The 12,815-nt window shown below is 38.8% G+C and overlaps 1 protein-coding gene across 3 annotated transcripts in view; it reads right to left on the bottom strand.

Moving 5' to 3' along the window:
• Positions 1 to 12,503, bottom strand: part of LOC307129753 (dedicator of cytokinesis protein 9) — a 178,865-nt gene extending 166,362 nt beyond the window's left edge. For all 3 annotated transcript variants that reach the window (XM_079822440.1, XM_079822443.1, XM_079822444.1), the window contains exon 1: positions 12,035 to 12,503. In XM_079822440.1, the coding sequence (XP_079678566.1) occupies positions 12,035 to 12,151 (117 nt within the window). In that variant the 5' untranslated portion in view covers positions 12,152 to 12,503. The remainder of the gene's footprint in view (positions 1 to 12,034) is intronic.
• Between the last annotated feature and the right edge of the window lie 312 nt (positions 12,504 to 12,815).

Here is a 12,815-nt window from a genome sequence, read left to right as displayed (position 1 = left end):
ACAATGAGCTCTAAGGCTGGCAGAGGGAAGTCAGTGGGAACCAGGATGACCAGTCCCTCGCCTCCATCTCCTGCCCGATCCACAATCACCAACAGACAATAGAGCCGTAACACTTCGCTCTTCAGATGTCATAAACACATGCTGTGGGACAAACAGCCGAGGTCATCAATGCCAAACACTTTACGTGTGTAAAACATAATAACAGCTCAGCGAGAGGATACAGAGAGAGCAGATGTAATGAAGATCTCACGCTTTTCTTCTGGCCTGATCATTTCATTAGCAGAATATCCCTGCACTTCCTGCTGTGCCATTAACGTCCTGAGACGCAGCGGCCCTCATGTTTCGCCACACGAGGACAACAATGGCGAGTACATTTTCTGTCATCTTTGCAGGGATTTAATATGAAGATTGTACATTTCCTTTTAGGAGCAGCTTCTGATCAATGACTGAGATGAACCTTCATTACAGGGCAATATTTGACTACGTAAACTGATTTCCAGGGGCTTTTTTTAACCTCTGTAAAGTCATCCGGGTACTTTCCGCCTGAGTACAGTGAATTCAGACACTTCTTTTGTCACATACTGTTTTTCGCCCCCACTATAATTGTAGATATCTAATTTCATAAACGTTTAAACTGATATTTTGCAACCGACTAGCCCACTAAGAACAATCCAATCTCACACTGAATGCTGCTCAAATATGTCATATACATGTGCCGTGCTTGCCTTGCATTATGATCATTGTATATTAAACTTAAGCCTTCACTTGAGCCATTATAGACATATTTATTCGAGTCAATAGGACCATTACGGTCAACCCTAATAGCCTATTATAACAGATTTCCTCAGTCGGCATGTTCAGGTATTGTTGCTCATTACCATGACAGGCGGCAAAATCACAAGAAAAGCCTGACATGTACTGACAGCTATATATTATAAACTCATAGGTATTCTCTTCGTTAGGATGTTGATATAGCAACTGTCAAGTGTTTCATTCAAAATGTTTCTCCTTTAATCCGATATAACATTTCATGCTGTATTGTCCCTTATAAACCGGTAGTATAACAAGCCCAAGCAAGCTTAATTGTTATACTAGTTTGATGACGGAAAGCTTTTGTATAGGCTTTAAAATGTGAATAGTCACACACACTCCGACTATAGGAGATTTCAGATGCAGACAGTGTCTTTATGAACTGCTCATTGAATCATTGACGTTCAAAAAGTCGCTGGCGGGACGCCTGGCACTCTTTTTTTGATCGCCTTTTTTGTATCATATATTTTCGTAATAATCATAAATTAGGTATCGATCGAAAGCGTACGAACTCAAGATTCATCCTGTGAATACTGTTTTGAAATTGGACGTTGCGTTACCATGGAAATGGTACTTTAAATTCTTCTAGCAGGCTCCTCCCCTAGTGGGCGGTGTCATGTTTCTTATTACAACATTTATTTTAACTACTTTATAATCAAAATCTTTTCTAATCTTGACAGAACACATATCGTCGGAAAGGTCTGGGGCTCAAGGTTCCATATTTGGTGACCGTTTTGTGATGGAAGTGACATTTGGACAGAAAATTACAGGAAAATGCATTAAAAAAAACAATCAATGGAATTGCAATGACACCCGGTGGCTATTTTCGGTATTGCGCCTAAACAAAATCTCATGGGAACTTCAATTTTTGTGATATCAACTTCAAATGTGGAACACAACTTGGTTAGACATATGGCTTTGATTTTATAGTAATTTTAGATTAAAACATTTTTGTAAAATATATATTTTATATCAAATACAAAATATTTAGCACAGTATTTTTTAATTTACGGAAGATTTAAACTTCCAAAAAATTTTTATACTTTCATATTTTGAATTGCTTTCACTTTAGAAATAATCTGCCAGGTGTCTTCTTTAAAACAAGACCAAACTTAGGTCCATAGCATTCTTGAATTACAGCCTTTTAAGTATGGATAGTGCATTTGTCATGTGTATTCTCAAAAAGGGGGGTGAGATCCAGAGAGCGTGTATTGAATTTGCTGCTGTATTAATATGAATTTAGTCTATAATTTAACAGCGGGAATGACAGCTACATTGATATCAGTGTTTGCGTGTGTCTCTAAGCTCATGGAGTGACCTTGTCAATCATCTTGATGGATGACGCAGAGGAAACTCTGACCAATAAGAGGACAGTTGTACTCGCATGGGACTTGCATAAACACATTTTGGTTTGCTTTGAAATTATGCTATGTGAAAGTGAACCGAACCAAGAAGAAAATGCAACATTGTAAAAAATCAAGTCCCTGTTTCAGAACAATGGGTCTATACGTTGTTCGTTATAATGAGAGGATTCGTGAGCATGCAAAACTCAGCTCTGGACATGAACTCTGGTGTTTTGAGCGGTGAGTGGATTCTGACTCACTTAAAACCTCAAGAACCTTCAAGAACTCAACAGACATGTCTGTGATTGGCTACAATGCTCTGCGAACAAGCGTGCCGCACTCGTGTTGAAAACTGAAGCCGATGCGTCTCGATCGCCTCCTGGTGGTTGGTCCCAGTATAGGCCATAAACCCCGCCCTCTCCGTGAAATCTAATGGGACGCGAGACAAACTAAACAATCATATTACACTTCAAAAAACTTTTTCCAAAATGGTTTCTGTCATTTAAGGCAGTTTTTATCACGCTGATGTAAGTTCAAGTGTTAGTTCTTTAAATAAGTTTGGTTTTAGTTAGTTATTTAATGCTATAAAAACTGGAGTGTGACATCATGATTGGCGGCTTCTCTGGGTGAAGTTGACACTGAGGCACTAACAGACTTTTTCCGGGATTTTCGGGAGGAGATTGGAGCTTTAGCTTTAATTTCTACATTTCCATAACTGTTTATTGTTCTGCATCTGCGAGAGTGTGGGCGGGCTTTTGATAATCTTTTCTATTGGGGAAAGTTACTTTGAAAAGTAATGCATTACAATATTGTGTTACTCCCTTAAAAAGTAACTAATTGAGTTAGTTACTTTTTAAGAAAAGTAATGCGTTACGTTACTAACAGGCTGGGCTTGATTTTGTTTTTGTTTACAACAAAAAAGTTATTTTTGTGCAATGGTAAAGACCTCTTATACCAAAATGTAAATAATAAGGCCCATGCTGAGGTAAAAATGCAGATTCCTGCATGAACAGTAGAGGGCGCAGCTCTGGATAATGGAGAATAGGACGCAGGAGAAAAAAGTTTTACCAATAAAAACAAAAAATCTAGTAATTTTCATCATCAAAGGTCAGCAGCAAGACATTGGTCAATTAAATATAAAGGTAGATTATGCATAAAAATAACATTTAATTATTGGAGGTTTGCATAGAACTCTGATTTTGCATTTGACTGATTTTAATCATTTTGAGGAGTACTGAATCTTTATTGTGTAAGTGAGATAAATAAATGCTCACATTTAGTCTAGAACTACAATAACCCTCATGTTCACACACACACATCTGCACTTATTTATCTCAACATGAGGACAGGAGAGCTGTCAGTCAAATTAATGTGAAAAAGTAACTCAGATATTTTGTTGTAAATTTGAAAAGTAATGCGTTACTGTACTAGTTACTTGGAAAAAGTAATATTATTACATAACTCAAGTTACTTGTAATGCGTTACCCCCAACACTGCTTTCTATTCTCTACTAGGGATGTAACGGTACCAAAATTCCAGTAGTCGGCACCAATACCATCAAAATTTTACGGTACTCGGTACCACGGCTAAGTGTTTTTTTTTTTACTATTTAAAAAAAATATTCAATGTATTAAGTTTATTATTTATGATAATAATCATAAGTAACTAATACATAAACATGTAAAGGCTGTATGCTGTATAAAAGTAAACATTGTTTATAAAAAAAGATCAAGTGAAAAAAAATCAACCATCTAGGCATAATGATTATTATTAGTAGAGATGTAGCTAAATCTGCTGTCGGCTACAATAGTAGCCTAATATATTGACAATTTAAATTTTTTTAAACCAAACTTTTATTTTGACGGGTTGCCGTGAACACCTTTGAGTGTTCATTATATGACAGTTTTCTTAAATGAAACGGTAAATTGAAGTGACGGTTTATGCGTTCTTATCCTCATATAGTGACACAGAGACTAAAAAGACAGCGAGCGAGTGTCACACATGTGTGTGTGCGTGTGTGTGTGCGTGCGTGCCGACCACCCGTCATTCACACAGAGAGGCAGAACATGCAGGAGTAATATTTAAATAGTATTGTGCAGTTTAATATTCACAGACACTAGTATTGGGCTACAGTCTGGAGCCCTGCGCTTAGATACACACTGAAGCCACTGAACCCAGTATACTCGGGAGTCGGTACTACAGGTACTACAGAAATGCTGGCATCCTCACATTTTTATCATTTCAGTACCGACTGACATCCCTACTCTCTACTGCGCAGACTCTGTCCCAAATCTGCGCAAGATGTCAGTGCAATATTCGGACGTTGGCGGCTTCACTTTTTTTTCAGTGGAAGGTAGTGAAGACGCGTCGTCCATATTTTTTACGGTCTATGGCTGCAAAACATGTAAATAGAAACCTTTGAGGTTTTCCAGAGCGCAAACACCAAAATCTGTTTCACTAATATGCTATTATTAGTTTCAGATGAGGGTGCACCATTTAAGCCCCCCAGCAGAACCGGGCCTGATCGGGTCAGTGCTGTCGGCCCAATGGGAAAATGCCCAATCCAGCCCTGGGTGAGTGGCACGGTATGGCCCTGAGCTATTCATAGATATCTGTACAAAAGATGTCACATGACACTGTTTTTGAATACATCTATCCTACTTTTTAAAATGTGAAAATGGCCTTTGGAGAGCGTCTTCAAAAAGCTCAGTTTACACAGGACAAAAATGCAGTCTCAGTGTGGAAGGAAGGCCAAAACATAGAGAAAGGATGCATCTTCAAATGCATCTGTATTAGTGTAGACGTCGCCTCAGTCACACACAAACGTGGAGATGGTGGCCCAGTGGGTTAAACCACTGAACTGATATGCAGAAGGTTGCTGGTTCGATCCCAGTGGTCACCAGCAGTGTGTCCTTTACTCCATGTTGCTCCAGGGGGATTGTCCCTGTAAGTCGCTTTGGATGAAAGCGTCTGCCAAATGCATAAAACACAAACGCTGTAATGCTAGCAGAAATACTGCCATTACATCATTACGCATGGGCTGATAAAGCACACATGTGTGTGTTGGTGGAGTCATCATGCAGGTGTGTGTTTCGGGGGAGCGATGCGTGTAGATTTATAACTGGTTCGAAGACTTCAGCACACTCAAAATGCTGATTAAAACACCATTTATAATGACATCACACGTTTGATGTGCCAACACAGAACTTGAGATACACAGAGTTCATCTAAAGGGCAATATGTTTATCAGGTCTGCTTATGAAATGAGGCTTATGCTGGTGAATGTTGGGGGTAAACATAACCCTTCGAGAAACTGTGCGCTTCTGTTTTCCAGAGCCACTAACAGTGCCTAATGCCTGCCTGAACAAAGTCCAAGATTAGTCCAAAGCATTTATAAAAATCCAGCCAGACGACTCTCACACACAGGCAGAAGATGGGATTATAGTGAGTTTTAGTAGTAGTAGTGTTGGTTAAATTCAGCATCACGACTCGCAGCACAGAGACCGCACATTTTAACACCACTAATGATTTGTTGGTGGTTCTGGACTTTTATCAACACAAAGGCCCGGTTTCACAGACAGGGCTTAGACTAAACCAGGATTAGGCCTTAGTTCAATTAGGACATTTAAGTAGCTTTTATAAATGTGCCCTAGAAAAAATACATTTCTGGTGCATCTCGAGACAAAACAATGGAGTTGCTTTTAGTTAAAACAGCTCAAACATGCATTTTAGTGACTAGACTGAAGTCTTCTTGATTTAAGAGCAGCTTTTGACACCATTTCACACAGGATTTTATTGGAGAGGTTGATTCATAAGCAGTGGGTGGATTTTTATCATTGTAGGATTGTGTTCACCAACACACATGTATGTCCAAACTAGTGTTGTCGTACCCGAGACCGGTCTTAAGACCATTTTTTGACGTTCTTGGTGTTGTTTCAGTCTCGACCACATTTGTACTCGTCTTGTCTTGGTCTCAGACTAAGAGGACTCAGGATTTTGTTTCAAGACCGGTCAAGTAAAAGTGGATTTAGCATAGTAGGTGCCCTTTAAAACATTTTTTTTTAGAATAGCTTATTCTGATTGATATAGCTTTTGTGAATTTTTTTTTTCTTCATTTATTATTTATGCATCTCCTTATTTGTAAGGTGTAAGGCATCCATAAATAAAGTGAATTATCATTATTATGGAGTGCAATAGTCGGGTTCAGGAAGTACCAATCCCAATATTTTTCTCCATAGGGGATATGATTTTTACGAGGTTGATGATCAATGGAATATGCTTTTGCTGAGCCATATTTAAAGACTCGACTTGATTCTTTGGACTTGATCCAAAAGCAACCTAGCAACACCCTGGCAACCACCCACAACACCCTGGCATTGTGGCAGCGAGTCAGGCACACACCACTTCACAAAATGTAAAAATCCTGTTTCATGTTTTCACAATATCTCATATCTACTTGGAGACATGAGAGAGGAGGATTTCATAATCAATCCCAGAGTCCAGAGCAGCAAACCGAACACCTGATTCCAGATGAAATGCAAAATGAACAGAGTTTACACGCCTAAACGCATATCTGTGGGTCCGACACACAATACATTTGTGTTCAGAGGCCTGTCAGAGCACAAACCATGCAAATGTGACACAATCTAGCCTTTATTCTGTAAACACAGAGTCTCACTTCATTTGTATGTACATGTATAATGCAGGAATGTACGCGTGTGTGAACACACACATTTTTGGCCCACCATCCGCTTCATTGAGAGTTCTGGTCTTCAGAGAGCATTCTGGGATTAGACTCTCCACTGGTATAATATGTATATGGAACGATAAACATTTCTATGCCACATTGTTGTCACATGACCTCAAGGCATAGGGTGTTTAATTCAGCCAATAGAGTCCAGTCAGCATCATGAAAACAAAAGACAAATTTTGCAGAAATGTTGGATTATTGTCTCTATCATGGTTGTAGTCACATGATGAGAGTGTATCCTCTGATTTCTGTAGCACTGTGACACTGAGCTCTTGTTTATTGCACTTAATGCTCAAATACACACAAAGTCAACGCCTGCTGTGCCAAGTGTAAACACAATTGGCCACTTGTATATCTGTTCTGTTGTATTTATTTGTCCTTTTATGGTGTTTATTTGTTCTTTATTACTGTTTATTAGTGTTCAATAAGCTTGATAACTTAACGGCTAGCATTAGTTTTGGTTACACTTTATTTTAAGGTGTCATTGTTGCGGTGCAATTATACATTTAAGTACTGAGTAATGATAATTAACTACTACATGCACTTACTATAGGGTTAGGAATGTTAAAGTTTTCTCATGAAACCATCAATGCCAAAAACACAACCTTTATTTTTATGAGTGTGGCAATTTGTAACTATTTTACAGAGGATTGGTGGCTAATTATGAACTCTGCATGATGTTATTTGTAGATGTTGTGTTCATCTGCACTGGGGGTTAGGGTTTGGGGTGAACATTATAGCTTACGTTTCAAATCTCATACGAAACCACCAACTCATAAACAAGTTATGTTTTCTCATGAGATCAAGCTAATATTATAGTCATTGTGCTCTGCTGCACACTGCACATTTTGGCACATGTTATCCCGGTATGTGTACAGTATGCATACTTCATAAACAGTAGGTAGTGTGCTATTCTGCACACAGCCTTAAAGTCCCCATGAAATCAAAATTGGAATTTTTTTCTGTCTTTTAGTATGGATGTTAGTCTTAAGTAGAGGTCGACCGATAGTGGATTTTACCGATACCGATAACTAGGTTGCCGATAACTAATCGACCGATAGTTTTTAAAATGTATACTGGATAAAAAAAACATAAGTAAAACAGTGCTGAACTTTATAACAAGAAATAAAAGAACAGTACTGATTCATGAAAATGTGCTAAATTAAAAACATATAAATATGAATATTAAAATTATAAGTTCTAACAGAACAAATTCTTCAGAAAATAATTTAAACATTAAAATATTACAGGTCAAATTTGTTTCTAGGGATAAACCGATCCACATTTTTTCACTTCCGATCCGATCCCGATACCTGAATTTGGATATCGGCCGATACCGATACTATTCCGATACCAGAGCGGTGTTTGCTTTAATATTATTATTATCATTATTGTTGATTTTATATGATGCTGACATAAACTCCACTCAACAGGCAAGTATGATATGAACATAATAGTGACCCAAATTATCACGGTTATCAATTTATATTTGAAAATCAACAAACAAAAAATAAATCAAGCAGCTCTAAGCACTTTTTAAGCTAGATTCTGTGGGATTTCCTTCCTTATAATGGCCGTCGTCAATGGCAACGCATAATGCATAAATCTCTAATATTATATCTGTAAATATATTCTCAAGCAATATTCTCATCAGTGTTCTATCAGCTCAAATCTAGCATATTTTGTGTAAGAGCCCATACAGTATTCTTGTGAAATAAAGCATATATTTTCATATGATTTGACAGTTTATTTGATTAAATATCAAAAATACAAAAGGTGTGTATCATACCTAACACCTAGATGAACACTTTACAGTCAGTTTTATGACTAAGTCATTCTCTTCAAATGCCATTTAAGTTAGAAACGTGTATAACGTTACCAATGTTGTGTGTAACTTTAGAGACGGTCCCTAGATTCGCGAACGTCAAGCCAACCTAATGCCAGTCATATCAGATGCTCTGTGGTTCTGCTGTGTTTTGTTTGAAACTATTTTCGGTGCTGAAATATAACAAAAACAGTCAATCACTGTATGATGAATGAATCTCCTGCGTGCATCGCTCGTTTATCTCTGCTTTGAGTGCAGATTTCAGCGAGAGTGAGAGCCGCGCGCGCTCTGAACAATACGCTAATCTGAACGCCTCTGATTATTATATTCATAAACTCAATATAAACACGTGTGATTGGTTATAATGCGCAACGTGATTATAACAGATGGCTTTTGAGAAGACCATAATAAGTTCAAAGTGGCTGGTGTTACACAGCCGAAATACACGCAGATGGCGATTGTCAATGTCAAGCCCTGATTATTATCTCTTAAATGTCACCCTAGTCTTGTCTGCTTTTTTAAATGTTTGATTGCGTTTCGTTGTGTTGTACGACGCGAGGGAGCTTCCACCTCTCTGAATCACGGTTTTGCAAACATTGTCTTGCTCTGCGTCTGCGGTGTTTCCAGTGTGAAGTATTTCCACACAGCTGACATTGGCTAGCCACAATGCTGCTCAATGCTATCCTGCTGCAAACTGCGGAATGGATTTCCTGAGTGGGGCGTTTCTCATAACTCTGTGTCTCATTGAGCCGCGCCTCCGTTCAGGAAATCCATTCCATAGTTTGCAGCCAGCTAGCAGACAAGCCGGCGGGAATCACTTTTGGAAAGCGCAGACGAGGCTCATGGGTATGGGATTTCTCCGCAGGTTGGATCGGGAAAATCCGATACGTGAATTAAGCTGGTATCGGTCCCGATACCGATACTGGATCGGATCGGCCCCATCCCTATTTATCTATAAACTAGAAACATGCATGTACATATCATAGGTAACACTATGCAAGTCCCTATGCAACAAGGATGTATAGCTTACATGAACTATATGCATTATGCAATATACATTTTAACAGCATTTAATATGAGCAATAATGTACCTTGATCATTCATGTTAGTTCATAGTGCATTAACCAAGGTCAACAGATACAAATAAAAAATCTAACTCAATTTAATGATGGATAGATGCACTTTTACGATGGACAGATGCCCTCTTATGGTGGATAGATCATCTATCCATCATAAAAGTGCATCTATCCATCATAAAAGTGCATCTATCCATCATAAAAAAAGCATCTTTTCATCATAAAAGAGCATCTATCCATCATAAACGTGCATCTATCCATCATAAAAGAGCATCTATCCATAATAAAAGAGAATCTTTTCATCATAAAAGAGCATCTATCCATCATAAAAGAGCATCTATCCATCATAAAAGAGCATCTATCCATCATAAAAGAGCATCTATCCATCATAAAAGAGCATCTGTTCATCATAAAAGAGCATCTATCCATCATAAAAGAGCATCTATCCATCATAAAAGTGCATCTGTCCATCATAAAAGTGCATCTGTCCATCATAAAAGAGCATCTATCCATCATAAAAGTGCATCTATCCATCATAAAAGAGCATCTTTTCATCATAAAAGAGCATCTATCCATCATAAAAGAGCATCTATCCATCATAAAAGAGCATCTATCCATCATAAAAGAGCATCTGTTCATCATAAAAGAGCATCTGTCCATCATAAAAGTGCATCTGTCCATCATAAAAGTGCATCTGTCCATCATAAAAGTGCATCTGTCCATCATAAAAGAGCATCTATCCATCATAAAAGTGCATCTGTCCATCATAAAAGAGCATCTATCCATCATAAAAGTGCATCTGTCCATAATAAAAGAGCATCTATCCATCATAAAAGAGCATCTGTTCATCATAAAAGAGCATCTGTCCATCATAAAAGTGCATCTGTCCATCATAAAAGTGCATCTGTCCATCATAAAAGAGCATCTATCCATCATAAAAGTGCATCTGTCCATCATAAAAGAGCATCTATCCATCATAAAAGTGCATCTGTCCATCATAAAAGTGCATCTATCCATCATAAAAGAGCATCTGTCCATAATAAAAGAGCATCTATCCATCATAAAAGTGCATCTGTCCATCATAAAAGAGCATCTATCCATCATAAAAGAGCATCTGTCCATCATAAAAGAGCATCTGTCCATCATAAAAGTGCATCTGTCCATCATAAAAGAGCATCTGTCCATCATAAAAGTGCATCTGTCCATCATAAAACTGCATCTGTCCATCATAAAAGTGCATCTGTCCATCATAAAAGAGCATCTGTCCATCATAAAAGTGCATCTGTCCATCATAAAAGTGCATCTGTCCATCATAAAAGTGCATCTGTCCATCATAAAAGAGCATCTGTCCATCATAAAAGAGCATCTGTCCATCATAAAAGTGCATCTGTCCATCATAAAAGAGCATCTGTCCATCATAAAAGTGCATCTGTCCATCATAAAACTGCATCTGTCCATCATAAAACTGCATCTGTCCATCATAAAAGTGCATCTATCCATCATAAAAGTGCATCTATCCATCATAAAACTGCATCTGTCCATCATAAAACTGCATCATCAATGGGTTTGTGTAAGAAAAATATCCATATTTAAATTTTATAAAGTAAAATATCTAGCTTCCGCCAGACCGCCCTCCATATTAATTGATGGGTTTCATACACAAACCCGTGGATTCGCTTCAGAAGGCCTTTATTAACCAGAGCCGTGTGGAGCAGTTATATGATGGATAGATGCAATTTTTTTGGCCTTCACATTTTGGCTGTCATTCACTGCCATTATAAAGCTTGGAAGAGCAGGACATATTTTATATAACTCTGAATATACTCGTCTGAAAGAAGAATGTCATAAACACCTAGGATGACCTGAGAGTGAGGAAATCATGGGGTCATTTTCATTTTTCTATCTCTGTAATGGAGAGTTCATGGACTAAGAAAAAATGTAAAACCACATAAACAACCACCAGCATTGATGCCTGGTTTTATTCTGAGAGTTGATCTAAAGAGTTAACTAAAAGTGTTAACTAATTAACAACTGCTGTCATGCTTTTGAGTCTTCTCAATGAGTTTTTCATGACATTGACATCTTATGTTTTATCCAAAGTTTCCCCTATTCCAGGATCAGCCCTGTACAGTTCTCTGGCGTCTCCTGTGCGGTTTAGGCTCGAGCCCACAGCATCTGAAAGCGCTTTCCGCGAGTCACCACTGCGCCGCAGCACACGGGCGATACTCACCACCAGCACCGAGGACCGGACCGCCTCCGACACGCTCTGCCGCAGCTCCGCCGCCGTGCCCGGCTTACTGAGCCCGCGGGTGAATCTGCGCGTCTCCACATGAGTCGGGACTGACATCTCGGGCTACAAACGTTCATCAATTTCCAGTTGACAGTTAAATAAATAGATTAAAACCATTCAAAGTCCGTCCCGACCACAGGCGCGCACCTTTGCGGGTGCCCGAGATTTAAAAATCCTTCTTAAAAGCGCCCAGCCGTTAACTCTCATGTTCAGAGGAACGCGATCAGCATTTAGTCCGTATTCCCGGAGGTTTAAAGTCTCGTGGAAGTTCTGGCGGTCCAAATAAAGCACTGTCCCGTGCTGTCATGCTCTCGTGCCCGTGTGTTCGTGGGAGGTTTAACACACGCCGTAATCCCGTCGAGTCTCTCAACTCCCTCCCCGCTTCACATTCAGCGCATTTACGAGTTCTACCGACGTCGCTTTAATGCTTAATATTCATGAGCGCAGCCGAACGTTCCCAGAAACGTCACCCCAACCTTATATATTATTCATGAGCCTATAGCCTTAATTTGTAAAATAATAACAATAGGCCTAATTATTTCAGAATATTTGAGGGCCCCTCACACGCCAGGGCCCTATGTTTACACTGCCACCCGTCCCTTTCCCACTTACGACGCCTAACGTGCCCGTGAAGACATTAACATTCATGAGCTCGCGAATGGTCTTTAATTACATATTAAATACCGAGCAACTTTCACAAGTCAAGGGACATTCAGAGACT

The sequence above is a fragment of the Gobio gobio genome (genome assembly GCF_949357685.1).
Source record: "Gobio gobio genome assembly, chromosome: 7".
Lineage (NCBI taxonomy): Eukaryota > Metazoa > Chordata > Actinopteri > Cypriniformes > Gobionidae > Gobio > Gobio gobio.
This window is presented reverse-complemented; position numbering and strand designations above follow the sequence as displayed.